This window comes from Martes martes (genome assembly GCF_963455335.1).
Source record: "Martes martes genome assembly, chromosome: 1".
NCBI classification, from domain to species: domain Eukaryota; kingdom Metazoa; phylum Chordata; class Mammalia; order Carnivora; family Mustelidae; genus Martes; species Martes martes.
Window position 1 is genome coordinate 124,526,914 of NC_137888.1, and position 26,217 is coordinate 124,553,130.

The following is a 26,217-nucleotide window of genomic DNA, read 5'->3' on the forward strand; positions in this document are numbered from 1 at the left end:
ATACACAAAGTATTCTAAATGTTTCCAAAAATAAAAAATGTTACCATGCAAGAACATTTAGTACCTGGAAATGGTCAAGAATTTCTAAGGAAATTTTTCCAAGTCTTATTTAATTAATAGAAAGTTTTTGTGGTAAACATAAATTTTTGTTTTGCTGGGATGCTCAAAAAATACAAGGCATATTAAATTCTTTGTTATATCAATTATTTGAGCTGATCTAAACACAAAATGATTTGGAAATACATACTGAAATTTTTGGAAGGCTGATTCTTAAAAAACAACAGAAAAGCTTTTTAGATGCATCCGTTTTTTAAAAACCATATTCTCACTGCTTTATTCCATTGGTCTATTTCCAAAAAAGCAGAAATTATCCATACCATACTTATGTCCAATTCAGCAAGCCTTAAATACAACTTCAGGAATAAAGAATGAGAGAATCAATGTTTCAACAAATATACTAAAGTTTTCAACTAAAAAATTCAACAAAAATAAAGTTTATTTTAGCAGATAATTTTATTTAAAACCAAAAGGGTAAAACATTCCTTCCAGAAATATTTCATCTGATAGTTTTCTGTGCTACCTTACACTATGCAACTCTTGCTACGTAAGTGTAAAAAAATAAAATAAAATAACAAAATCCCAAAATGAACAAAAATAACCAAGGCAACCCTATGCTACTGCTATAACAGCAACTTTACAGTTAAGAGGGGAAAAAAATGTCAAGAGCAAATTTATAAAAACTCTGACTTCCCAAAAGGAACAAATGTTTTCAGAATATTTTGCTCAATAAACAGACTGCTCAATAGTCAAGTTTCTGACAGATGAACAAGAGGACAAAGTAGCAAAATGCAAAAGTGCTGCTGTTCTAAGAATCTAAAAGAGAAAAAGAACATTTGGCTAGATCATTAAATTCAGTTATGTGATAAACCCTGCAAGTTTCCTCCAAACTACTGAAATGTTCACATCTACTTTGAAAGCACCCAAATATTCAGTCTCTTGTAATTAAGAGTTTCAAACAAACTAAACTCCAGGAGTAAAAATTCTAAGAGATACACTCACTTTTTAATGAATCGTGGACTCAACTATAGAGATGACAATATGATTTTTGTTAATGCTGTTAATACATCTAACAAGCAAAGAAAAAGACTTTAAACCCGTTTTAATGATTTAAACAATCCAAGTCATGAAGATCCCACTGGCCTCACATAGAAGTTTTCAATCTATGCAAGATGTAAAGACACAAAATGCCAAGTAATATGAAGCAAACAAAAAAACTGCATTGCAAGAGATGAAAGTAGGGAAATAAACAGGGAAAAAGTTTTTTAAAGAATACACAGACCGGGGCATCTGGGTGGCTCAGTGGGTCAAGCCTCTGCCTTCGGCTCAGGTCATGATCTCAGGGTCCTGGGATCGAGCCCCGCATCAGGCTCTCTGCTTGGTAGGCAGCCTGCTTCCTCCTCTCTCTCTGCCTGCTTCTCTGCCTACTTGTGATCTCTATCAAATAAATAAATAAAATCTTAAAAAAAAAAAAAAAAAACCACACACAGACCAAGGGGCGCCTGGGTGACTCAGTCGGTTAAGTGTCTACCTTCGGCTCAAGTCATGATCCTGGAGTTCCAAGATGGAGCCCACATAGGGCTCCCCGCTCAGTGGGGAGTCTCCTTCTCCCTCTGCCCCTCACCCTGCTCGCACTCTCTCTCATTCGTGCTATCTCTCTCAAATAAATAAATAAAATCTTCAAATAAAAAAAAGAATACACAGACCTTGAGTTAGGAAATCAAGGTCTGAGTTTCAGCTCTGCCACCGTCATTAGATGTGCGAATTTCCGTGTAGTTATTCTGTATGGGTTTCATTTTCCTTACCCATAAAACAAAAGGTTGTAATTCCAACGTTCCCACAATACTGTTCCATGATATTACAAAACAAGTTCACATAAGCTTAAAAAAACCAAAGTAATAATAAAACAGTAAGGGCAATGGGGTTCAAAGGAAAGCAACAATAGAGAAAACAGAAAGATCTGGAAGGCTGTACTGAATTCAGGACCAAAAATGAAACTTCAACAAAATATGACTTCATCTGCTACTTTGGTAATTTGGTGGGGGACGGAGAGGGAGGGAGATTTCCTTTCAAGAATAGGTAGGCTATGCATAGGCAATCAAATTCTCAACAGATAAAGGTAAAAAAACATAAAATCTAAATGAGAATGAGAGATTAGTTTAGGATGGACAGCTCCCATAGAGAAACAGTACTGTCATAAAAAAAAATGGGTTTTGAGCAGACTATTAAAAGACTAGGGAGTTCTGAGGCGTACTCTGTAGATTACAGGGAGCTATCACTGGTTTCACAGTGGGGAAACATAATTTTACTATTAAGGCAGAAGGCAGGACATATTGAGTAGGTAGAAAAGGTAGGCAGAAAACCCAATTAAAAGCTAGTGTAAAGGAACATATCTCAAAGAAATTTCCAAAAAATGGCTGACAAAAATTAGCCAATACTATGAGGATAGAGGATGTCAAAGACAAAAAACAAGGTTTGTGTCTGGGTAGCTGCAAATGTAACACTACTGAAATAAAATCTGCCTATGGAATTGTAAAATGAGGATCGTCCAGGTAGAATTACTGCCTTAATTAAATAATCTTTAAATATCAGTTGTCTTTCTGAGGCACCTGGGTGGCTCAGTCAGTTGAGCAACTGATTCCTGGTTTTGGCTCAGGTCAAGATCTCAGGGTCATGAGACCCAGCCTAAGCCCCAATCACACTCTGCACTTAGCAGGGAGTCGCTTGAGATTCTCTCCCTTTCCCTCTCCCTCTGCCCCTCCCTTCCCCTCAACTATTTATCTAAATAAATAAATTTTTAAAATAAATATCAGTTGTCTTCTAAAATAGCACACCCAAGTATTTATGAAGAATTTGTTAAATGCTTAGTGATTTCACGAGTTTCCTCCAACTTACCAACTAAATAAGAAATCATTTACTGTTCTGATGTACGTAGAGAACATTTAGTATTTTTCCATATTATAAAGGTAAGTAAATTGTAAAAGTTATTAAAGTATGATACTATGATAAGAAAAAATGGACTGCATTCCGTATTTATTAAATGGAGTCCTCCTGACAAGTGATTTATAACAATACTTACATTAAATCCACCTTGAGCTTTTGGCAAGAAAGTTCTCCAAAGTGCAAAATAAAAATAAGCCCAGAGGCATAAAGTACCATTCAGTATCTAACAAAACATCCTGTGTACACTTCAAATTTTATTTACATGGACCTGAAAGCGCTGGTAAAATCTGGACTAAAAGATAATGCAAGGAAAAATAAAGCGAACAATTTAAAATTTAATATGTGAACAAGCACAGCTGAGTCTTGAGCATTCTGAGAATAGGGCTTACAGATATTGTAGCTATTTCCTCCAGATCACAATTTTCCCAAAAAAGAAAATTCCAGAATCTATGATCAAGATGGAATGAAACTACTGTTCATCAACCAATGCATATTTCTTGTTCCGTTCAAACTGTGAATGGGAGCCTACTTGAGAACCGAATATAACTGACAATTATCAAACAAAACCTTCTTCTTGGATTATTTTCCTCATTACTTTGTGACCTCGCTTAAGATTAAGATTTCAGGAACTGTGCTTTCCAGATACTTAGTAAATTGTATAGTTGGTTTTTCATCAATCTACCAAAGTAACACTTTTAAAAATGAATTACCTCTTGCAATATTTACCCGTTTTGACCAGACACGGAGCTTCTTTGCTGCTCACCACCCAAGATGGGATTCGAAATTCTCAACTTCATTCTTTCCTAACTCCTCTTTTCTTACCAAATCTAACGGGTAGAATTATTTTTAGGTGACCAGCTCATCGTTCGACATTAACCGAGCGCCTGTGATGTTACAGTTCTCAGCCCTAAACAAAACCCAGCTTCCCGAGCTTCTAATGGCAAATTTAACTTTTATGGAAACACCACAAAACGTCACAAAACCAATTACTGAGATTCTTTTTTTTTTTTTAACCGGATATATTACACTTAAGTCAAAAGCTCACACCCGAAGCAACAAGCAATCGTACGAAACTACAGCAGGTCCATATGATTAAAATAACCCAGATTTTAATCTGGGGGTGGGGGGAAGGGCAGAGAGCGCATCCCAAGGAATTCCACCCTCAGCACAGGTTACGGTCCTCTCCCCTCCTGTAAGGCTCGAGGTGAGCGCGCCCCTTCCATCCTCGACCACGTCCCTACCTTCCCCGCCCCGGATTACGCCACAACAGGCAACAGGACTTTTTAGGGAGAAAAAGAACCAGGGGAGCGAGAGCGCCGCACACTCGACCTCCCAGCCTCTAAGAAGCGGCCGGCCAGAGCGAGGCCTGGGGCTACGGGGCCCCGGGAACTGGCTAGAAGGTCGCGCTGAGCGATGCAAACGCCCAGGCCTGGCCGAGCGGCCTCCCCGCCCCCTCCGGCTCAGCTCAGGGCCGGCAGACGGCGCCCGGGGGGCTAACTTCGCGGGAGAAGAGGAAGCGACGCAGCTAGTAGCAGACTGTGCGGACGCATGGGGAATGCAAAGGCTGTCTGTGCGTCTGCCGACCAGCAGAACCGTCTCACCTTCCTTCCGCCGGGTCCTTGTGGCCCCAGCTCACCTGAGGAAGGGATCGGGGGACCGCCGCGGCCGCCGCGATGGCCGTTACGGCACGAGGCCTCCGCTCAGCCGCCGCGTAGCTCTGGCGAGAGGGGCGGGACGCGCGCGGCTGGCGGGCGGGGCTCTGGCGTCGAGTGGCCGGGAGGTCGTGGGCGGATCCGCGCGGACAGGAAACCCCCTCCCGGCACAATCCGATAGGTTCAGTCGCTCCCTTCTCTCCTATCCCTGAAGCGAGAGTTGTCTGCGCCGCGCTCGGATTGGGCCGACCTGTCTGTCAATCAAGTGCTGTGCTGGGCGTGGAGCAAACTGAGGCTGTTCCCCAGTAAGCGAGCGAAAGGGTGAGAAGTGCTTGGCCTGACCTTATCATTGCTGTTTTTGCCACTCCGGTTGCTGTGGCGAATTACTTTGGGCCTCCCTCCTAAGCGCCACATTAGAGACTACACAGCAGAAATTACTGCTTCCCGAGTTCCGCCCCAACGGTTCTGGGAGCTTCCTCCAGGTTTCTGCACCTGAAGTGGGTCTTGTCAACAGAAGGTTTTTAGGGGCAGGGAGAGAAAACGAAAAACAAACCAAAAGGCCTGGAAATGGGAACCTGAGAGAAAAAAAGTAAGATGTATGGTTAATTTGAGCCACAAACCGAAATAAGCTGAGTCTGAGGGTCTTCCCAGTACCGTGGTACGTGGATAACTTCCAGTCTCAGCTGCGGTAGCCATGCTGTGAGGAGGACAATGAACTTCGGTGCCAAGTTTGCCCATTCTTAGCGGCCCAGTCACAGCCACCTGCCAGGTCATCAGTAAGTTGGTTCTCCCCACGCCAGTACTGCAGCTCCCCACCTCAAACTGCTTCATGCCTTCTGAGCCATCTCTGTGGCTCCGCTCCGCTTAGGTGTCGCCTCCTCAGGGAAGCCTGCTGGGATAGATACCTTTCGTGGAGCACAGGTATTTTCCCCAAACAAGCCATTCAGTTTGTTCGTATCCCTACCTAGATGGTAAACTCATTAAGTCAGGAACCATGTCAGTATTTTCTCTCACTGCTTACTACATAATAGATGATAAGTAAATATTGTTTAAGGCATTAATACATCTTCCTTTACCTTCTTTCATCCTGGCCCTAACTTAAAGTCCCAAGGGTCACACTTTTCTGCAATTAACTTCAAAATTATTCCTTTGAGTTTTGATGTATGTGGTTTGGTTGCCATTATTGAGGGTCACAACATCAAGCACAAATCACCCTGAACCCCTTCCTGGTTTCAAGTTGGCTCTGGCAAGTAAATCATGAAACTCTGGGCAACAGCTATTGTATGTTTACTTCCCATTATTAGCATCCAAAGTGAGTAATATAAGTGAACTTCAAATTTATTCTAATGGCCTAAATTCCTTTGTATATTTATCATGGCTACAATAGACTGAGTTGTCCCCTCCCAGAATTCATGTGTTGAAGCCCTAATCCCTAATGGCACTGTATTTGAAGATAGGGCCTTTAGGAGGTACCTAAGATTGACTGAGATAAGAGTGGGGCCATAATCTTATAAGATTAGTGTTCCTGTAAAAAGAGAGCAATTGTTCTCTATCTCCACTGTGAGAGGACTGAGAAGGGGGCCATGTGCAAGCCTAGAAGAGAGCTCTCAGCTGTAATTGACGAAGCTAACATGCTTATGTGGGATTTCAGCTTCTAGAACCAGGAGAAATTAAATTTCTGTTATTGGTATTTTGTTATTGGCAACTCGAGCTAATACAATAATTTTATTTGTTAATACATCTTACAAAGTTTATGGCTTGAAATGCTATTATATTCATTTTTTTAAGCTGGAGAAATGATTGTCCAGAGGTGAAAACTGTTCTTCCAAAATCATACAACAAATTATTAGCAAAACCTGGCTCAGTTCAATTCTGTGTGCATATTTAACATGTGATGGGGTGGAGGTGTTAATAAAAATACAGCAGGTTCTTGCCCATCAGGTAGCTTATACCACTGCCATAAGTGGGGAAAATAAACCCAGAAAAATACGAAGTCATAAGTTTAGATTTTATTTTGTAAGGGAATATGTATTTTGAATGAACCAATGGTCTGAACAGACCCTTTACAAGATTTTGATCTAGATCTCTTAACTACTGTGTGCCACCTATTTAAGCTATAGAAGAAATGAGGGAAAGAACTTTCTTTTAAAAGGGTTTTAGTTCTGTGTAAACATTTTAGCTTTACTTCTTTAAGTTTCCTTATCACCCATTCTTACCAGGAAATCTTTAAAAAAAGAAAGAAAGAAAGAAAAGCTAAGCTCAAAAACATATGAAAAGGAGAAGGAATTGAAGAAAAAAAAGAAATAGCAATGACACAAGAAAGCATTGGGTAGAAAGGTAGCTAGACAAAAGTCATATATGAAATATATGGATAAGGATAGTAACTTAGAAGGAATGGAGTACAAGTTCTTATGGGGTGGGAGTTGTCCGAGAGACTTCCTTCCATACACCCTGTCTCCCCTACTTCCAAATATAAACATGCACATGGCTTCTTCCTCTCTTTTAGCGGAACTCAGACCAAAAACGGGAATCACCCCTGCTAATTAGTGCTGAGTGGACAAGGGACCAGCCAGAATCAGGAGATAATATTATTTAGACCAAAACTTATGACCTATGGACTGGAAATGGGGCTTTGATAGGGATAGCTAATCTGTCTAGGATAAAAACATGCAGGCAGGATTTGGGAAGACAAGGAAGGGGAAAATGAGTCTCCATGTCTCAAGATCTTTCCCAGGAAACTTGATAGCTTATAGTTAGAAATGATTAGAGGATGATCTTAGCATCACTGCCAGCTAGGACTGTTTAGGGCAACAACAACAAAAAAGCCCTACTTACTAATCAACAAGAAGTAACTGATCACAAGCTTGATTGTGAAGTACAGAAATTAGTGGACCCTGGTAACTAAATTTAATTTCTGGACTGAGTATTGTTATTCCTTTATTGGAATTAATTCAACGGAAATTTATTGAGTCCTCTCTGTGGTAGGCACCATAATAGGTGCTGGAAATCTAAAGATTCAGTCTTAACTAAAATGAGCTCAATCCAGTGTCAGAGAACAAGATTTAAATATGTTTATTATTAATATAGTTAATAAGCTATAGATATGTACAGGGGGACATTAAACTACAGGGGAAGTTGTGTGGTCAGGCTAGTCAGGCAAATAAGTAGGCAAAGAAGATATGGGTTCTCCACATAGAGGAGCCTGCATTTAAAAAGGTATTACACAACTGAAAAGGTATTACACAATATTGCTGGAGCAGAAGATGACTAGAAAAGTAAGCAATAGCAGGTTATAGAAGTTAAGGATCTTAGTCTTTATCCTATAGTGGTAAGAAGCCATCAGAGGGGTTTTCTTCAGCACTTTAAAATGTCATTCTGGTTATTTCTGGCCTCCAGTGTTTCTGATGAGAAGCTAGCTGTCTTGCTGTTTTCCTGTATGTCATATGTCTTTTTTTACTTGCTGCTTTTAAAGTTTTGTTTCTTTACCTTGGTTTATCAGCAGTTGCACTATGTTTCTAGGTGTGGTTTTCTTTCTATTTATGCTGCTTGAGGTTCAATTATTTCCCTGGATCTGTGGATTACTGGTTCATGTTGTTGTTTCCTTTTATCAAATTTAGAAATCTTCTGGCCAATATTTCTTCAAATACTTTTTTCTGCCCCTTTCCCTCTCTCTCCTTTTCTGAGACTACACTTAAACTTACGCTAGACTTCTTAGTCCTTAGTACAGGTCATTCCAGGCTCTGTTCATTTTTTTTTTTTCAAACCTTTTTCTTTCTGTGCTTCAATGTGGATAATTTCTTCAATTTGGATAGTTGAGAGCCAGTGTCTGGCAATTCCTGGAAAATCTGAACATTAACATCTTCCCAGAAGCACAGATACCCAATTAATGACTATGGGCTCTTTGGAGAAAGGTTTAGAGACATATTAGTCAAGAAGGCAGAAATCACAAGATATTTATTACAACAGAAAGAATCTAGTATTGGGTATTGATGGACTGAAAAAGCAAAAAGGGAGCACTGCAGCAGCCCAGAGATGTAACTGTAACAGAGCAGCTACCACCCTTAGAGCATGTGAAAAAGAGGGGTCAGGGTTGGACTATAAGGTCTCAGAAGCTCAGAGGAATGACCCAGCTGAGCTGTAGCTCAGATTCCAGAAAGGATGCTGTTTAGCTGGTCCTCCTCCTACTGAGAAGGATATGATGAGGCTGCTGGGGGATGGAGAAGTGCCAAAAGAAACTCAAGGCTGAGATCAATTGCTGCTGTGGAGCAAAAGGCTCTTGCTTATTGCTGGGGTAACAATGACAAACTGCAAACAAATGGAAAGGAAGAAATCCTTTCTCCCCTTCTCCTGTCTTCTAGTCTCCCTCTAATGTCCTTTATTGATGGAACCTAATGAGACACCAGCCAGCATAGGAAAAATATAATTTACAGCCTCTGAGCCATAGCATCACAGAGGTAAGTACAGAAGAGTGAATCTGGAGTTAAAATAGCTCAGTAGTAATAACAATAGCCTAATAACTATATCAACATTTGTTGTCCTAAATTAGTAAAATTGCCAAAATTAGACCCAAATTAATGCTACTTTATATGCTTTTACAACTTTTATGCCTTTTGAAACGAATTTCAAGTTACCATATTGTAACACTTTTCTGCTGTACCATCATGATTCCTGTTAGTGTCTTTTTTTCAAGGGTAAGGAGTACCTTTACTACAGCTTACACATGCACTTGCTACAAAATCATAAATAAGGACAGTTTTGGAAAAGATCTGTAAAACTGAGGATTAATAGACCTTGCCCCAAAGTTAAGTGTCCCACCATCAGGTACAAAATGGCACAGACTAAGTAGAGCTGTCAAGAATCCAGTCTTCTCCCTACTTCCATTATCCTATGCATTACCTAATGTAGCCATAGCAAAGACCAATTTTCTGTTTGGAAGTAGGGCAACTACTATGGTCATTGAAAAACCACCTGTTTTCCTTTGTTCCCTCTTTCTTGCCTCAACTCAAGCTCCCTTACCCAACCCAGTTACCTCTAGTTTCTAAAATAAGCAGATGACAAAATAGGGATTGTATTAAGATTTCACCTTACCGTGTACTTTTCACCAATGAAGATTTTTGGCTATCGAAGGATTTTTATTAAACATTTATATAACATTGGGCATAAATTTAGGGCCACAGAAGTTCCATCTGAAAGGGCTCATTTCCTCAAGTATTACGTTCTTTAGTGATGAGAGTTAACATTCTCCTACCACAATTACTTTTTGTTAATAACCATAGAAACACTGGATTTATGGTGTTTCACATATTTAATATTTGTTTTTTAACATATTAGACTAGAATAAATTTTCTACATCTGCCTATATTGATTTTATATACCACTCTGTCAATTATACAACACAAGACATTTATAGGTAAATATTAAAATGGCAGTGTACCTATTAATAACTGTTAACAAAATAATAATCAAGTATTCATTTGATGGGAGAGTCTAGTATTTCCTGATAATCCTGCCTTCTTAAATTCCTCCAATAAAGCTTATAACCAGCAAGGACAAAAACACTAATCATAATGATTACCCCTCCAAAAACATCATAGACACTAGGAAATATGTGTAACACTAGAAGCTGCAAGACCATAGCTACTACAATCTCCAGGTGTTGTACTGTGCTGACCAAAGCTGGATGGAATTTGTCCAAAGCATAATAAACTCCTAAGAATGCTGCAGTGGAACAGACACATATGGCAATGAGATAACTCCAGGTTTCTCCATCTAATGGGATGATGGGTTCTTGAAGAACAAACATAGTAGATATTCCCCAGATTGTCCCAGTCCAACCAAAGGTAAACAGTGCAGTCCACATGCTAATCTTCTCCTTAATAGATCTGTATACTATCATAGAAAGAGCAGTGGTCAATCCGGCCATCACGGTCATAGTATACCCAAAGGCTTCTTTCCAGGCATTTAACAAAGAATTGTCTTCATCGACAATGTTGGGGATCATGACAAGACAAACACCTAAGATGCTGCAAACAACTGTAGCCATGTCAACATAAGCCATTTTCTCATCTATAAGCAAGAAAGCCAGAATGGCACTGAAGACTGTGGTTGTGGCTCTCCACATAGTGGTCCCATTGCTGGGAGGAACTATTGAAAATGATGTATAAGCACAGGTGATAGAGATGACATTGCATACACCATAAAAGAAGAGTCGTAATCTGTATCCACTGGGTCCAAAGGGGGCCTCCTGGTAGTAACACACAACTAACACAGATAAGACCTGCAAGACAGAACGGATAAAAATCAGCTCTAGAGATGGAACTTTAGAACGATCAGAAACAAGCCTGGTAATCAGAGCTACACATCCATGAGCCAGAGCAGATCCAAACAGCACTATCCACATTTTTCTGGATTGAAAAATATTTTTTTCTGCAAAGCTCTGGAATTGTCCAGTATCATTAGTCATTGGGTCTTCTGTTGGCGGAGGTCGAGTATCCATGGTTCCAAAGAAAGTTCTTCCTTTTCTTTTCATTTCACTCAGCAGGCCTTTCTTTGGATTTTCTTCCATAAAATTTCCATAGTCTTCATTGATTTCTTCATATCCATCATCCCCAGGCTGGGGATAATGGGAAGTATATTTCACCATGACTGTGTTGGGATGTATTTTCACCCGCTTTTTAACTGGATATTTTTTGGAGGGAGAAGTATCCATTTCTTCAGATAATCAATTCTATTTAAGAAAAAAAAAAGACATGTACCTATTCAGTTGAAATTTGGTTTTAATTTCTATTATAATCATATGTACCAATTTAATCATAGAGAGTAGAAGTTGTAAAAAACCACATTTTTCAGTCTCATCTTATGCTTGCCCCTATTTCTTGTTCGGCTTATTCTTTGTCTCATTCAGCTCTGTTACTTATCTTTACACCACAAACAACTGAGATTTTTCATTCATCTTTTCATTCCTGCTTCCCCACTCACACAATAAGAAAAACACAGAAAAGTAAATAACAACTTAGATAAAACCTTTACTTTTCATTGTGTCTTTTCTCTATAATATAAATTTTAAATAGATAAGTCCAAAGTTTTTTGTATAATCACTTGTGTATAATATCACAATTAGCTCTGTAGTACAAATAAAATTCTTTTTAACATTTATTCTGGACTCCTCATACATATTCAGATATATAGATAGATCAAAATTAGAAAATAAGTAAAATGGATTTAGTGACAGTCATGCATTGTTGTTGTGTAATACCTTTCTGATAAGCAATTGGTCAATATATATTAAGATTTTAACTGAAACTACCTTTTAATTTAGCAATATCACTTCTAAGATTTTATCCTAAAGATATTACTTCTGTGTTTAAAAAAAGAGAAAAAATAATATGCCTTTACATATGCTTATATAACATAAAGAAATTATGGAAAGACACAAACTAATAATTGTAAGGGTGGAACAGGGAATAAGAGTGGAAGGAAACATGCGATGTACATTTTTGCATTTTTATTTTAGAATCACAGTATTGTTCAAAAAATTAAATTACAGGGGCGCCTGGGTGGCTCAGTGGGTTAAAGCCTCTGCCTTCGGCCCCGGTCATGATCCCAGGGTCCTGGGATCGAGCCCTGCATCGGGCTCTCTGCTCTGTGGGGAGCCTGCTTCCCTTCCTCTCTCTGCCTGCCTCTCTGCCTACTTGTGATCTCTGTCTGTCAAATAAATAAATAAATAAATAAATAAATAAATAAAATCTAAAAAAAAAAAATTTAAATTACAAACTAAAATAGGATGTTCATATATTAAGAAAAAGAGTATACAAAAAAACTGTAGAAAAAAATGCTTGAGTAGGAGGGTTCACTAGAGCTTACCACAATGACCCTGCGTACAATGTAATACTATGCTATACATCCATTAAAAATGATGATGCAGCTATGGTGAGTGCTGTGAAGTGTATAAGCCTGACAATTCATAAACCTGTCCCTTGGGGCTAATAATACATTATATGTTAATTTAAAAAATGATGATGCAGATCTTTATTGACACAGAAATGTCCATGACGTTTTGCTAAGTGGGAAAAAAACTTGTACGGATTAAATAAGATAATGCATATAAAGAATTTGCCACAGTGCTGGCATATTGTGAACTCTCAGTAAACGTTAAGAAGAATTCAGCTTCCTTTCTTTCACCTTTCACCTTTCTTGAAACACTGGGTATCTTCTACATTGTTATTCTTTCTCCAAAACTTGTATTTGTTCACTCAGTTCTCTTTCCTGTTCGTTCCTTTTTTCTAAGAACAATTTCTTTGATTTCTCCCCTCCCCTATGAAGGAAAAAAAAAAAAAGAGTAAACTTTTTTTACATCCTCCCTGTCCTTGCCAAAACATCTTCCCTGTCCTTGCCAAAAACTCAACAGTTCCAGGATCTTAAACCATGGTCTAGAAATCAAATCCTATTTTGTTCTTTGACAGCATCTGTTTTCATTACTCTTTACTCTTTTTTCTTCTAAATGACACTATCTTCAGGTGGAAGAAATAATTTTAAAAAACACCACCTGTGCCTCCAAATTCTTCATTTTCCTAACCTGGACCTCCCACTTGCAGTTCTTCCTACATATTACTATCAAGCTAATCTGATGTTCTTTTATTCCAATTTGTATCAAATTGTGACTTCAGCCTCAGTAATCCCAAATTGAATAATCTTGGTCTTCCAAACAGATTTTCTTTCCCTAATTTAGAGTGATTTTCTCCATGATACCTCACTGAATTTATGTTTGCAATACCACCATTTCTTCAGTTCCCCTAAGCTAGAAACCAAGGAATACTCTGAATTATCCTTTCTGCTGTCACACTTCCATTTGGTCATCAATCATATTGTTCTTGTCTTTGAAATATTTCTCAGATTTTTCCTTCTCCAGTTCCAGTTGTGATTCTGGATCATGTTTTCGTGAATTCCTATCTAGAATATTGCAACAGCATCCTAACTAGTCCCAATCCTTCTCCCTTAAAGCCCATCTATATTATACCACTATCTACTTTCATCTGTCTTTAAAAGATTCAAAAGAAAACAACTTCCCTTATGCTTTCTACATTTAAGAACTTACAGTGATTTTCTCCTAGCTACCTCCCTGAATCTCAGCTCTTCTGCCTGGCTTTCCAGACCCTGCCTCTTCTAGCCCCTATCAATCCTTAACATAAATATTGCCGTGATTAGTCCAGTGCCCTCCCTGACCTCACTCCCCACATATACATGTCATTTCTCCAAGTCTTTATTCTTATTTCCTCTGCTCCAACTTTCTAAATACTGCTCATCTTTTAAGGAGGACCAGTCCAGATTTTGTCATTTAGAAGCAAGACTTCCCTATCCACTCTAGCCTCTTATTTTCTTTTCTTCCTTGTCTAACATCTGCAGTAGTTTCTTCTAATTTTTGTAATCTAATCTTTTTCTAAAATTTTTTGAAGATTTTACTTATCCATTTCACAGAGGGAGAGAAAGAGAGCACAAGCAGGCAGAGGGGGAGGGGAGAGGGAGTAGCAGGTTCCCTGCTGAGCAGAAAACCCAACACGGGCCTTAATCCCAGGGCCCTGGGATCAGGACCTGAGCCAAAGGCAGACGCTTAACCAACTGAGCTACCCAGGCACCCCTAGTCATTTTATTATTTAGTATCTTAGCTCAGTAGAGTGTCGTCTGTAGTCATTGTACCCAAATTTACTATGTTAAATCTCCTTTCCTTGCTAGTCAGCATCTTGCTGACATCTCCGTTAGAACCCGTAACTTCTCATGTGCTGTCTATTGTTAAAATTCTGTCTTACATCCATTCAGAGCTTTCCCATTTCCCATCACAGGCCAGATTTGTAGCTCCAGGGACATGGATAGGGAGAGGATGTGGTCTGCCATTTTAGTCCTCTCATTCCCTCCCTTTGGAGTCTTCAGGAGGGCATTGCAGTCTGCCTTAAGGAGACCTCCTCCACCTCCCTATTCTAAGCTCCAGCTCCCCTGGTGTATTGGCACAGGGAAGAAGGAAAAGGAAAAGGATACATGTTTTATATTGGCTGCTGTTGTGTGATGGTTTTTTGATGTATAAATTTGGCTGGGTTGAACTATATTCCCCAGTTATTTAATCAAACATTAATATAGGTGTTGCTGTGGAGGCTTTTTGCAGTTGTGATAAAAGTCCTTAATCGGGGGCATCTGTGTGGCTCAGTTGGTTAAGCCTCTAACTCTTGATTGTGGCTCAAATTAGAGATTTCAGGATCATGAGATTGAGCCCCACATCCAGCTCTATACTGGGCGTGGAGCCTGCTTGAGGTTCTTTTTCCTGCTCCCTCTGCCCCACCCCCTCACCCCAACACCACTCAGGCATGCTCCCCCCCCCCAAAAAAGTCCCTAATCAGTTGGCTTTAAGTTCATCAAAAGTCTATTCTGTATGGGCCTGGCCTGATTGGGTAAGCCCTTTAAAAGAGGGCTTAGGCCTTTCTTGAGCTTGGAGATTCCAAACAGTTGATACCCTTGGAGTTCTAGCCTTCGCATGATCTTTTCCTTACTGCCTGTGGACAACAAGCTTCAGCCTGTGCTAATGGGGTTCCAACATGCCCTTGATCTTCTTTTCCTGATTGCCTACCCTAAAGACCTCAGACTCTTTTATCCAGCCCCAGAAGTATATTAGCCAATTCCTTGTAATAAATCTCTTACTGGTTCTGGGCCTTAGGTTGAATGCTGACTCTGATAACATGTTGGAATTAATTCCTTCATTATTGTCTTTTGTTTCTCTGTTAACTCTGATAGGTCACTGATACTCTCTAGGTTATAGGTATCTAAATGCAGGCTACCTTGGGTAAATTTTGTAGGGCCTCCCCGGTGTATAAGTCCCTGATGTGAGAGTGCCTCCTGCCCTAGGGCTTATGGCCAACAAATTTTTGCTGCTTAGTCCTCTTCCCTGGTGGACCTCTCTATTGGGCAGGCAGGCACCAACAGTATTCACTTGGTCCCAGGAAACTCCCATATCCTTACCACTCTAGTGAGTGTACGGACCATTTACTGCTGCCCCCTTTTCTCCAATTTTATTTCTCTTTTTCAGGCAAGCAAAGGGCAAATTAGAATGTGCTGTCTAAACGGACTTCCAAATGGAGAATGAGAAGACACACTCAATCGTTGCACGTAGGGAACTGGTAACCTTCACACTCAGCTAGAAGGGGGGACTTGCCTCTCCCTTCTCCCATAAGGAAAAAGCGTAACATTTTTCTTGAACCAAAAACCTGTAACAGATAATATGATCCCTGTGACAGATTGTATTTTCCAAAGAGAACCACAAGTCTAGTATCTCCCATACTTCATGTTGGGATTTTTTTAAATGTGAATTTAACATTATTAATTAATTTAATATTATTTATTTATTATTTATATTAATTAGTTTAATATTATTATCTCTATTATTAAATAGAGAGGTAGAGCCATATCCCCTCCCATTAAAAGTAGGAAGACTAGGGGTGCCTAGGTGGCTCAGTGAGTTAAAGCCTCTGCCTTCAGCTCAGGTCATGATCCCAGAGTCCTAGGACATCAGGCTCTCTGTTCAGTGGGGAGCCTGCTTCCCTCCTCCCTCTGCCTGCCTCTCTGCCTACTTGTGATCTCTCTCTCTGTGTCAAATAAATAAATAAAATCTTAAAAAAAAAAAAAAGTTGTTCTGACCAATGTGCCAGCACTACTTCTCCTTCATCATAGAGACAAAGGGTCTGAACTAATCTCACAGCTTCAAGGTCCTCTAACAAAGGTTTATGTTTGAAGGTGCCCTCCAAGGCAGAAGGGTACATTTCAGCTGCGTAGAACAACTCAGCTGAGTAGAGGGAATATGAAACAATAGGACCAGAGGACCAGCCTGCCTGTCTACAAATGTACCAACCTGAAATGTTCAACACAAATGGATTAAAAGGACACAAAATTTGGTATCTGCTTGAACAAGGGTACAATTCAGTGTGGCAAGCCTGAAACCAATATTTTTGTCCAAAACAGGCACTGTTTCCTAAGCTACATTCTACAACATAAGGCCCACAATCAGTTCTCTGCTAAGGCTGAGGAAATTAACACTGACTAGCCTACTGACTTGGTAGGAATCCTTGGGACAATCCCCTCATAATACCTAAAGCAAATGCTACTTGATAGTGAGAGTACCAGAATGATTCCTATAGTGGTAAAAAGTCTTAGCTATAGGGGCACCTGGATGGCTCAGTTGGTTAAGCATTTGTCTTCAGCTCAGGTCATGATATCGGGGTCCTGGGATTTGAGCCCTGTGTCAGGCTCCCCACTCATTGGGGAGTCTGCTTGTCCTCTCCTTCGGCTCCTCCTCCCACTGGTGTTCTCTGTCTCTCTGTTAAATAAATAAATAAAATATTTTTTTTAAAAAAGCCTTAGCTATAAATCTGGCTACTACAATTTGATTATAATATAGTGGTTTAAATGTAAGTACTAATGTGATACTTAAAACTTATAAATAAAATTTGCTTTCAAATAAATATAAAGAACTGATAGGTTACTACATTATACCCGAAAAGCCTAGCTCTAAGATACCTTATTACCCCAATTTGCTTGGACAGTCTTGTCCTTGAGTGAAAATGAAAAGACTACACCTAATTGATCACCTAAGAGGGATGATACAACCACCACCTTTCCAGGATATCGTGAGACATCAGGACATGCAAAGGTTCTGTACTCTTGAATATACCTCCTGAGATCTGCTGAGAGAAGCCATTCTTCCCTCCAAGTTGATGAAAAGGGGCCCACATTCTGACACTCCAAAGGCTATAAGCATGATTCTACCCATCCTTAGGCCTAACCCTGGATGGCATGACCCTTAACACTGCTCTTAGAATAGGGATTCTTCTTTCTTCCCCACTGCAGCTCCTAAAGATCAGGAGGGACTAGAGGCAGCATTTAAGTTTGCTTGTACGTTATTAATACTTTTTGAGCCTGTATATTTGGGTAAAGGTACACTGCTTTAGAGGCAGAAGAACTTGCTTCTAAATTCCCACCTCTCAAACTAGAAAATTACTTCTTAAGTAAACTAGTAGAGTTTGAAAGACAAGAATATTGATAATAAGTGAGAAATAAGAGTAAAAGGTAAAGGACATGCCCTTTCTTATATCAGGCACATTTAGGAAGTGAAGAATTTATCATGAGGAATTAAATGTTTGCTTTCTTAGAAGGTGTGATAATATTCATGTTGCATGTAAATGACAAGTAACCAAAATGAACCAAGTATATAATCAAATCATGAAACTGAACAGTTGATGAAGATATAAAAGAGGGGCTACAGGAAAAGTTAATGGTACAAGACTTCAATCAAATACTCAGATTAGGGGCACCTGGGTGGCTCAGTGGGTTGAGGCCTCTGCCTTCGGCTCAGGTTGTGATCTCGGGGTCCTGGGATCGAGCCCCACGTCAGGCTCTCTGCTCGGTGGGGAGCCTGCTTCCTCCCTCTCTCTCTGCTTGCCTCTCTGCCTACTTGTGATTTCTGTCTGTCAAATAAATAAATGAAATCTTTAAAAACAACAGCAACAACAAATACTCAGATTATATAGGAACCCCTCATGGGCAAATTTGATAGAAGAATAGGTAATAAAAGAGGAGACATATAGTCTGTAGTCTCCTATGGTAAACCAACTGAATATACCTCTATAAAAATATAAAGTGAAATTTCAGAGCAAATTCTGGACAGAATCAGTATTACTTAGGACATATGTACCAAATGTAATGGCAAAACTTTCAATAAAAATTATCATTTAAAAAAATTATCACTTATAGTGCATCGGATTATTGCTTGACAAAGAACAGTTCATTTACATCTCTCTCAGAAAAAAAGTATAAGGCAAATAGTCATTTCCCCTTTTGTAACACTTAGATTAAAGCATACTTGCAATGAACTATCAGAAAGAGACTAAGAAAACAAAGAAGACCTTGATTTAGCCAGACACTATTTTGACACTATATTGGCAATATTTTCAGCACCCTAACCAAAACAATCAGAAATAGGATAAAAAGTAAGAATAGGAAATCAAATACAATAAAGAAAGGCAAAACTAATAGCTCTATAATCCAGTGAAAACAGAAGGAAAGATGGAAGAAAATAATGGCAATACCATCAATAGCCAGGCATATTGATATTTACATTTTACAGATAATGTGCTAAGCACTAAATATGAGTCAACTCAGCTTTGTGAGGAAATGAAGCCTTAGGAGGTTTAGGAATAGGAGAGCATTGTGGAGGGATAGAACATTAAAAATTTGGAGAAAACTAAGGGCCTACCTGACTTTTAGCTGAAAGAACTTAAACGGTGGTAAAAGAAGGTATTCATTCTAGGAAACTAATTTGATAGACATTATTAAACACTCTATGTGAAGGGCACAGGTAGGTAGTGTGGAGCAGGTCGGTAGGTTCTATTGTTGGAAAGAATCTGTTCCAGGGTGTTATCTAGAACTTTGTCACACAGTACCCCAAATTAGTCTCTCCTCCCTACTCTTCTTTCCTTTTCACTTCCCAATCCTGTCCCTCTTTCCCTACTTCATCTTCTCAAATTTACTCCCATCCCCTACAGGAGCCCTGTCTAACATTCTAGCCCAGGAGTAGCTACCACTTATTCATGCAAATGATCTAACAAAAAACATTTATTTCATTGCCTTAAATGAACCATTATCACTGTCAGAATCACATTCTGCTTTCAGAATAGACAAAATATTTTCATTTCCCTGAAATCATAAGTTCTCTGACAGGTAATAGGGGTGATGATGACAAAACACCTGTATAGTAAGAAGGAGAAAAAATCTCAATCACATGTCCACTCCTGCCACTGAGAATCTCACCCTAAAACCTGGCTTCCTGCCATCCAAACTAATTGTACACATTTTCACTCCTCTGGGCCTTTTCCCATGCCACTTGGTACTCAGCCTCTGCCTCCTCTTGTCATTTTATTCTCTTTGTGTATGCCAATGTTAAGTTTTAGAAAGTAGTGGTTGCTAGGTTGCCTGGGTGGCTCAGTTGGTTAACTGTACAACTCTTGGTTTCAGCTCAGGCTCAGATCATGATCTCAGGGTTGTGAGATGAGCCCTGTGTCTCTTCCTGTATAAAAAAAAAAAAAAAAAAAGTAGTGGTTCCTCCAGCATGTGTTTGGTGGGCAGGAGTTGGGAGTATGGGAGGACAACCTATGTGCCTCAACAGATGAGTGGATTTAAAAAAATGTGGTATATTCATATAACCAACTATTACTCAGCTATAAAACAAATGAAGTTCCAATCTATTCTACAACATGGACAAACCTTGAAGACATTATGCTAATTAAATAAGCCAGACACAAAAGGACAGCTATTGTATAATTCCATTTAAATGAGGTATCTAGAATAGGCAAATTCATAAAAAGAGGAAATAGATTAGAAGTTACCAGGTGCTAGGAGGAGAGGGAATGGGGAATCATGCTTTATAGTTTTAGAGTTTCTGTTTGGGGTAAGGAAAATGGTTTAGAAACAGTAGTGATGGTTATACAACATTGTGAACATAATTAATGGCATTGAATCATACACTTAAACAAGACTAATATGGTAATTTTTGTGTTATGCATATTTTACCACAAGATCTAAGTTTTTAAAAAAGCAGGTGCAGGGGGCCAGAGTTGTGGTTTCTCCTATGTGGCTTGGGGGAGAACGGGAGGAAATGCTAGGTAGGCACTGGTATTTTTTAAAACCTTGCTAGTAATCCTAATGTACAGTTTTCTTGTGCAAGAACCCCCTAATAGATTATCTAAGGGCCCTTCTGGCTTTAAGATTTAACAATTCCATGCAGTGCTACATGACTGAAGAAGACAGAGTAGCACTGGGCTGGAAATTTAAAACAAAACAAAACAAAATGAATACTGAAGCCGGACTGCCTGGATTCAAATCTTAACTACAGAACTTATTAAATATGTGACTTTGGGCAACTTGTGTAACTTCTTTGCCTATTTCCTCCTCTGTAAAATTGCAACAATGATAATATAATATATATTATATGTATATATAATATATATAATTCTACCTCATAATATAATATATAATAATATATAATATAATTCTACCATATATATATATGTAATATAATTCTAGCTCATAAGGTAGAATGAGACTACTAAAACAGTTAATACAGGAGTGTCTGGGTGGCTCAGTTGGTTGGGTGTCCGACTCTTGGCATCAGCTTGGTTCATGATCTTAGGGTTGTGGGATCAAGCCCCACATCAGGCTCCATGCTCAGCACAGGGCCTGCTTGAGATTCTCTGCCTCTCCCTTTCTATCTGCCCCTCCCCCTACTGGCTGTCTCTCTCTCTCTCTCTCTCTCTCAAATAAATAAATTAAATCTCCTCAAATAAATAAAAAATTAAATCAGTTAATACAAAACATTTAATATCTGGCATCTAGCAAGTGCGCGATATATTTTAGTTTTTCTTTCACATCATTCTATCTGCCTGAAATGACCTGGCCCTCCCCCTTTTGTCCTTTCCACTTGGTTGAGCTCACATTTGTGCTTTAGTGGTTTGCTCAAGCATTACTTCCTCCTTTGCAGTCTTCCTTGGCCTCTCCCATCTCTTTGCCGGCACTGTCCCTGAATTCATTTGTTTACATCCTGTCTTTCACACCAGATGGTATACTTCTTTCTTTTTTAAAGATTTTATTTATTCATTTGTCACAGAGAGATATTACAAGTAGGCAGAGAGGCAGGCAGAGACAGAGGGGGAAACAGGCTCCCTGCTGAGCAGAGACTCCCCAGTGTGGGGCTCAATCCCAAGACCCTGAGATCATGACCTGAGCTAAAGGCAGAGGCTTTAACCCACTAAGCCACCCAGGTGCCCCCAGATGGTATATCTTGATAGCAGACTTTCTCACCATTTTATCCCCAGCCCCTAACACAGTACCTCAAACATATTGGCACTCAATAAATGTTTGCGGATAAAATGAAATGGATTTCAAAACCAAGAGGGAGACATGGAAAAGAATATGGAATGATGTCAAGACTAGTGACATCTTGGGGATGCCTGGATGACTCAGTTGGTTAAGCATCTGCCTTCAGCTCAGGTCATGATCCTGGGGTCCTGGGATCGAGTCCCACTTCAGGGTCCCTGCTTAATGGGGAGCCTGCTTCTCCCTCTGGCTGCTGCTCCCCCTGCTTGTACTCTTGCTCACTCGCTCACTCTCTCTGACAAATCAATCAGTTAATTAATTTTTTAGAAAAAGACTATTGACATCTTAAATAAAAGCAAACTTAAGAAAGAAGAACAAAACTGGAGGTGTCATGCTGCCTGATTTCAAACTGTACTACAAAACTATAGTAATCAAGAGTATGGTCCTAGCACAAAAACAGACCCATAGATCCATGGAATAGAATAGAGATCCCCCAAATAAACCCAAACATATATATCAATTAATCTACGTCAAAGAATGCAAGGATATACAATGGGGGAAAGACCATTTCTTCAATAAATGGTGATGGGGAAATTGGACAGCTATATGCAAAAGAATGAAACTGGACTACTTTCTTACATCATACACAAAACAAATTCAAAATGGATTAACAACTTGCATGTAAGACCTGAAACCAAAAACTCCTAGAAGAAACCATAGGTAGTGAGCTCTTTGGCATTCGTCTTAGCAATATTTTGGGGGTACAGAAAGACTACTGATGACAATGGCAACAGAAACTAAAACAAAGGGGATTACATCAAGCTAAAAAGCCTTTGCAAGGAAAGCATTAATAAAACAAAATGGCAAACTTCTGGTTCAGAGAAGATATTTGCAAATCATACATTCAATAAGGAGTTAAAATCCAAAATACATAAAGAATTTACACAACTTAATATAAAAAAAAAACCCGACTGAAAAATGGGTAGAGGACTTGAATTGGCATTTTTCCAAAGAAGACATACAGATGGCCAACTGGCATTTTTGTGTTTGTGAACAAAACATTTTTGTGTTTGTGAAATGCAAATCAAAAACACAATGAGAGGGGCACCTGGGTGGCTCAGTGGGTTAAAGCCTCTGCCTTCGGCTCAGGTCATGATCCCAGGGTCCTGGGATCGAGCCCCGCATCGGGATCTCTGCTCAGCAGGGAGCCTGCTTCCTTCTCTCTCTGCCTGCCTCTCTGTCTACTTGGGATCTCTGTCTGTCAAATAAATAAATAAAATCAAAAAAAAAAAAAAAAAACACAATGAGATACCACCTCACACCACCCATACACTTTCAGATTGGCTATTATCAAGAAGGCAAAAAATAACAATTATTGGGGAGGATGTGGAGAATAGAGAACCCTCTAATACTGTTGGTAGGAATGAAAATTGGTGTAGCCACTATGGAAAACAGTATAGAGATTCCTCAAAAAATTAAAAACACAACTACCATATGATCCAGCAATCCCACTTCTGGGTATTTATTTGAAGGAACAAAAATACCAATCTGAAGAGATATGCATCCCTAGTTCATTGCAGCATTATGTACAATAGCCAAGAAATGGAAACTACCTAAGTGTCCATTGATGGATGAATGGATAAAGATTATATATATATATATATATATTAGAGCATAATTCAGCCATTAAAAAAGAATGCTATCTTACCATTTGTGACAACATAGACGGACCTAGAGGGTATTATGTTAAGTGAAATAAGTCAGATAGAGAAAGACAAATACTGTATGATTTCATTTATATATAGAATCTAAAGAACAAAACAAACTAAAACAGAAACAGACTCATAAGATACAAACTGTTGGCTCCCAGAGAGGGGAGGGGTTGGGGGTGGCAAAATAGGTGAGGGGTATTAAGAGGTACAAACTTCCAGATATAAAATAAGTAATTTATGAGGAAAAAGAATACAGCATAGTGGATATAGTCAATAATATTGTAATAACTTTGCATGGGGACAGATGGTAACTAGACTTGTGAGGGTCAAACCAGTATGGTGTATATGTGAAACTAATATATTGTGTGTCAATTATACCTCAATAAAAAAGAAGAAGAAAAAAGAATACTGACATTTCTACAGGATCTTATAGGCCCAGATATCCACATATCCCTCTCTTAGTATCTGCTCAGTCATCAGTAGTCTTAAATAACTGAAAGCCTTGTGTTCAGAAGAATTTTCCATATTTTCTGCCTTTACCTTATTTATTAGTTAAGAGTTCTCCAGAGAAAAAGAATCAATAGGATGGGCATATACAGGCAATCTCAGAGAAATTGAGGGTTCAGTTCCAGACTGCCACAATAAAGCAAATATCACTATAAAACAAGTCACATGAATTTTGTGGTTTTCCAGTGTGCATAAAAGTTATGTTTACTCTATACTGTAGTCTAGTAAGTGTGTAATAGCGTTATGTCTTTTAAAATGTACATACTTTAATGTTAAAATATTTTATTGTCAAAAAATTCTAATCATCATCTGAGCTTTCAGCAAGTCATAATCTTTTTTACTGGTAGAGGGTTTTGTCTAGATGTTGATGGCTGCTGACAGATCAGATGGTGGTTGTTAACGTTTGCAGTGGCTGGGACAATTTCTTAAAATAGGACAACAATGAAGTTTGCCACATCAGTTGACTCTTCCTTTCACATATGATTTCTCTGTAGCATGTGACGCTGTTTGATAAGCATTTTATCCACAGTAAAAATTCTTTCAAAATTGGAGCCAAGGGGCACCTGGGTGGCTCAGTCAGTTAAGCGTCTGCCTTTAGCTCAGGTCATGATCCTGGGATCTAGCCCCACATGGGGCTCCCTGTTCAGTGGAGAGTCTGCTTCTCCCTCTGCCTGCTGCTCCCCCTGCTCTATCAAATAAATAAATAAAATCTTTAAAAAAAAAAAACAACTTAAAAAAAAAAACTGGAGTCAATCCCATCAAACCCTGCCACTGTTTTATCAGCTAAGTTTATATAATACTCTAAATCCTTTACTGCCATTTCAACAACCTTCACAACATCTTCACCAGGAGTAGATGCCATTTCAAGAAACCATTCCTTTGCTTATCCGTCAAAGCAACTCCTCATCCATTAGTTTTATGATGAGATTGCAGCAATTCCATTGCATCTTTAGGTTCCACTTCTAATTTTAATTCTAGTTCTCTTGCTATTTCTACACATTTGCAGTTAACTTCCTCCACTAAAGTCTTGAATCCCTCAAAGTCATCTATAGGGATTAGAATCAACTTCTTCCAAACTCCTGTAAATGTTGTTATTTTGACCTCTTCCCATGAATCACAAATGTTCTTTTTTTCTTTTTTTGGACAGAAAGAGAGAGACCACAAGTAGGCAAAGAGGCAGGCAGAGAGAGAGGGGGAAGCAGACTCTCCACTGAGCAGAAAGCCCGATGTGAGGCTTGATCCCAGGACCCTGAGATCATGACCTGAGCCAAAGGCAGAGGCTTAACCCACTGAGCCACCCAGACGCCCCTAGTCGCAAATGTTCTTACTGGCACCTAAAATGGCAAATCTTAGGGGCCTGGTGGCTCAGTCAATTAAGCATCTGCCTTCGGCTCAGGTCATGGTCCCAGGATCCTGGGATCAAGCCTTTCATCTGGATTCCTGCTTAATGGGGAGCCTGCTTCTCCCTCTGCTTTCCACTTGTACTCTCTCTCTCTCACTATCTCTGGTTCTCTCTCTCTCACACAAATAAATAAATAAAATCTTTTTTTTTTTTTATAAATAAATAGGGTGCCTGGGTGGCTCAGTTGGTTAAGCATCTGCCTTCGGCTCAGGTCATGATCGCAGGGTCCTGGATTGAGCCCCGCATTGGGCTCCCTGCTCAGCAGGAAGTCTGCTTCTCCCTCTCCCACTCCCCCTGCTTGTATTTCCTCTCTTGCTGCTGTTTTTAATAAATATATAATAAAATGGCAAATCTTTTACAAAGCATTTCAACTTACTTGCCCAGAGAAATCACTTATGTATGTTACCTATAGCCTTATGAAATATATTTATTTTTTAATTTTTTTTATTTATTTGAGAGAGAGCACTAGTGGAGAGGAGCAGAGGGAGCAGGAGAAGCATACTCCCCACTGAGCAGGGAGCCCTATGCAGACTCGATTCCACAACCCTGAGATAATGACCTGAGCCAAAGGCAGATGCTTAACCAATGGAGCCACCCAGGTGCTGCTTGAAATGTATTTCTTAAATAGTAAGACTTGAAAGTTGAAATTACTCCTTGATCCATGAGCTTCATAATGGATGTTGTGTTAGCAGGCATGAAAACAAAATTAATCTTATACATGTTCATCAGAGCTCTGGGATGACTAGGTACATTGTCAATGAGCAGTACTATTTTGAAAGGAATCTTTTTTCTGAGCAGTAACTTTCAATATTGGGCTTAAAATGTTCAGGAAATCATGTTGTAAATAGATATATTGTTGTCCAGTCTTTGCTGTTTCATTTAGAGAACACAGGCCAAGTAAATTTAGCATAATACTTAAGGGCTCTAGGATTTGGGGATGGTAAATGAGCATTGGCTTCAACAGCTGCATTGACTCCTAACAAGAGGGTGACTCTGTCTGTCCTTTGAAGCTCTGAAGCCAGGCATTGACTTCTCCTCTCTA

General features: G+C 39.3%; 1 protein-coding gene and 1 pseudogene across 2 annotated transcripts in view; one reads left to right on the forward strand and one right to left on the reverse strand.

Annotated features, from left to right (window-relative positions):
- The window catches only part of LOC308345340 (E3 ubiquitin ligase TRAF3IP2-like), a 142,604-nt pseudogene extending 137,740 nt beyond the window's left edge, over nucleotides 1–4,864 (forward strand). Inside the window, exon 7 of the transcript in view lies at nucleotides 4,198–4,864. The product of the transcript in view is annotated as an E3 ubiquitin ligase TRAF3IP2-like (transcript). The remainder of the gene's footprint in view (nucleotides 1–4,197) is intronic.
- A 5,083-nt stretch (nucleotides 4,865–9,947) lies between these two features.
- The window catches only part of SLC35G2 (solute carrier family 35 member G2), a 43,121-nt gene continuing 26,851 nt past the window's right edge, over nucleotides 9,948–26,217 (reverse strand). Inside the window, exon 2 of the mRNA XM_080821317.1 lies at nucleotides 9,948–11,379. Within this exon, the coding sequence (XP_080677443.1) occupies nucleotides 10,123–11,361 (1,239 nt within the window). The 5' untranslated portion in view covers nucleotides 11,362–11,379 and the 3' untranslated portion in view covers nucleotides 9,948–10,122. The remainder of the gene's footprint in view (nucleotides 11,380–26,217) is intronic.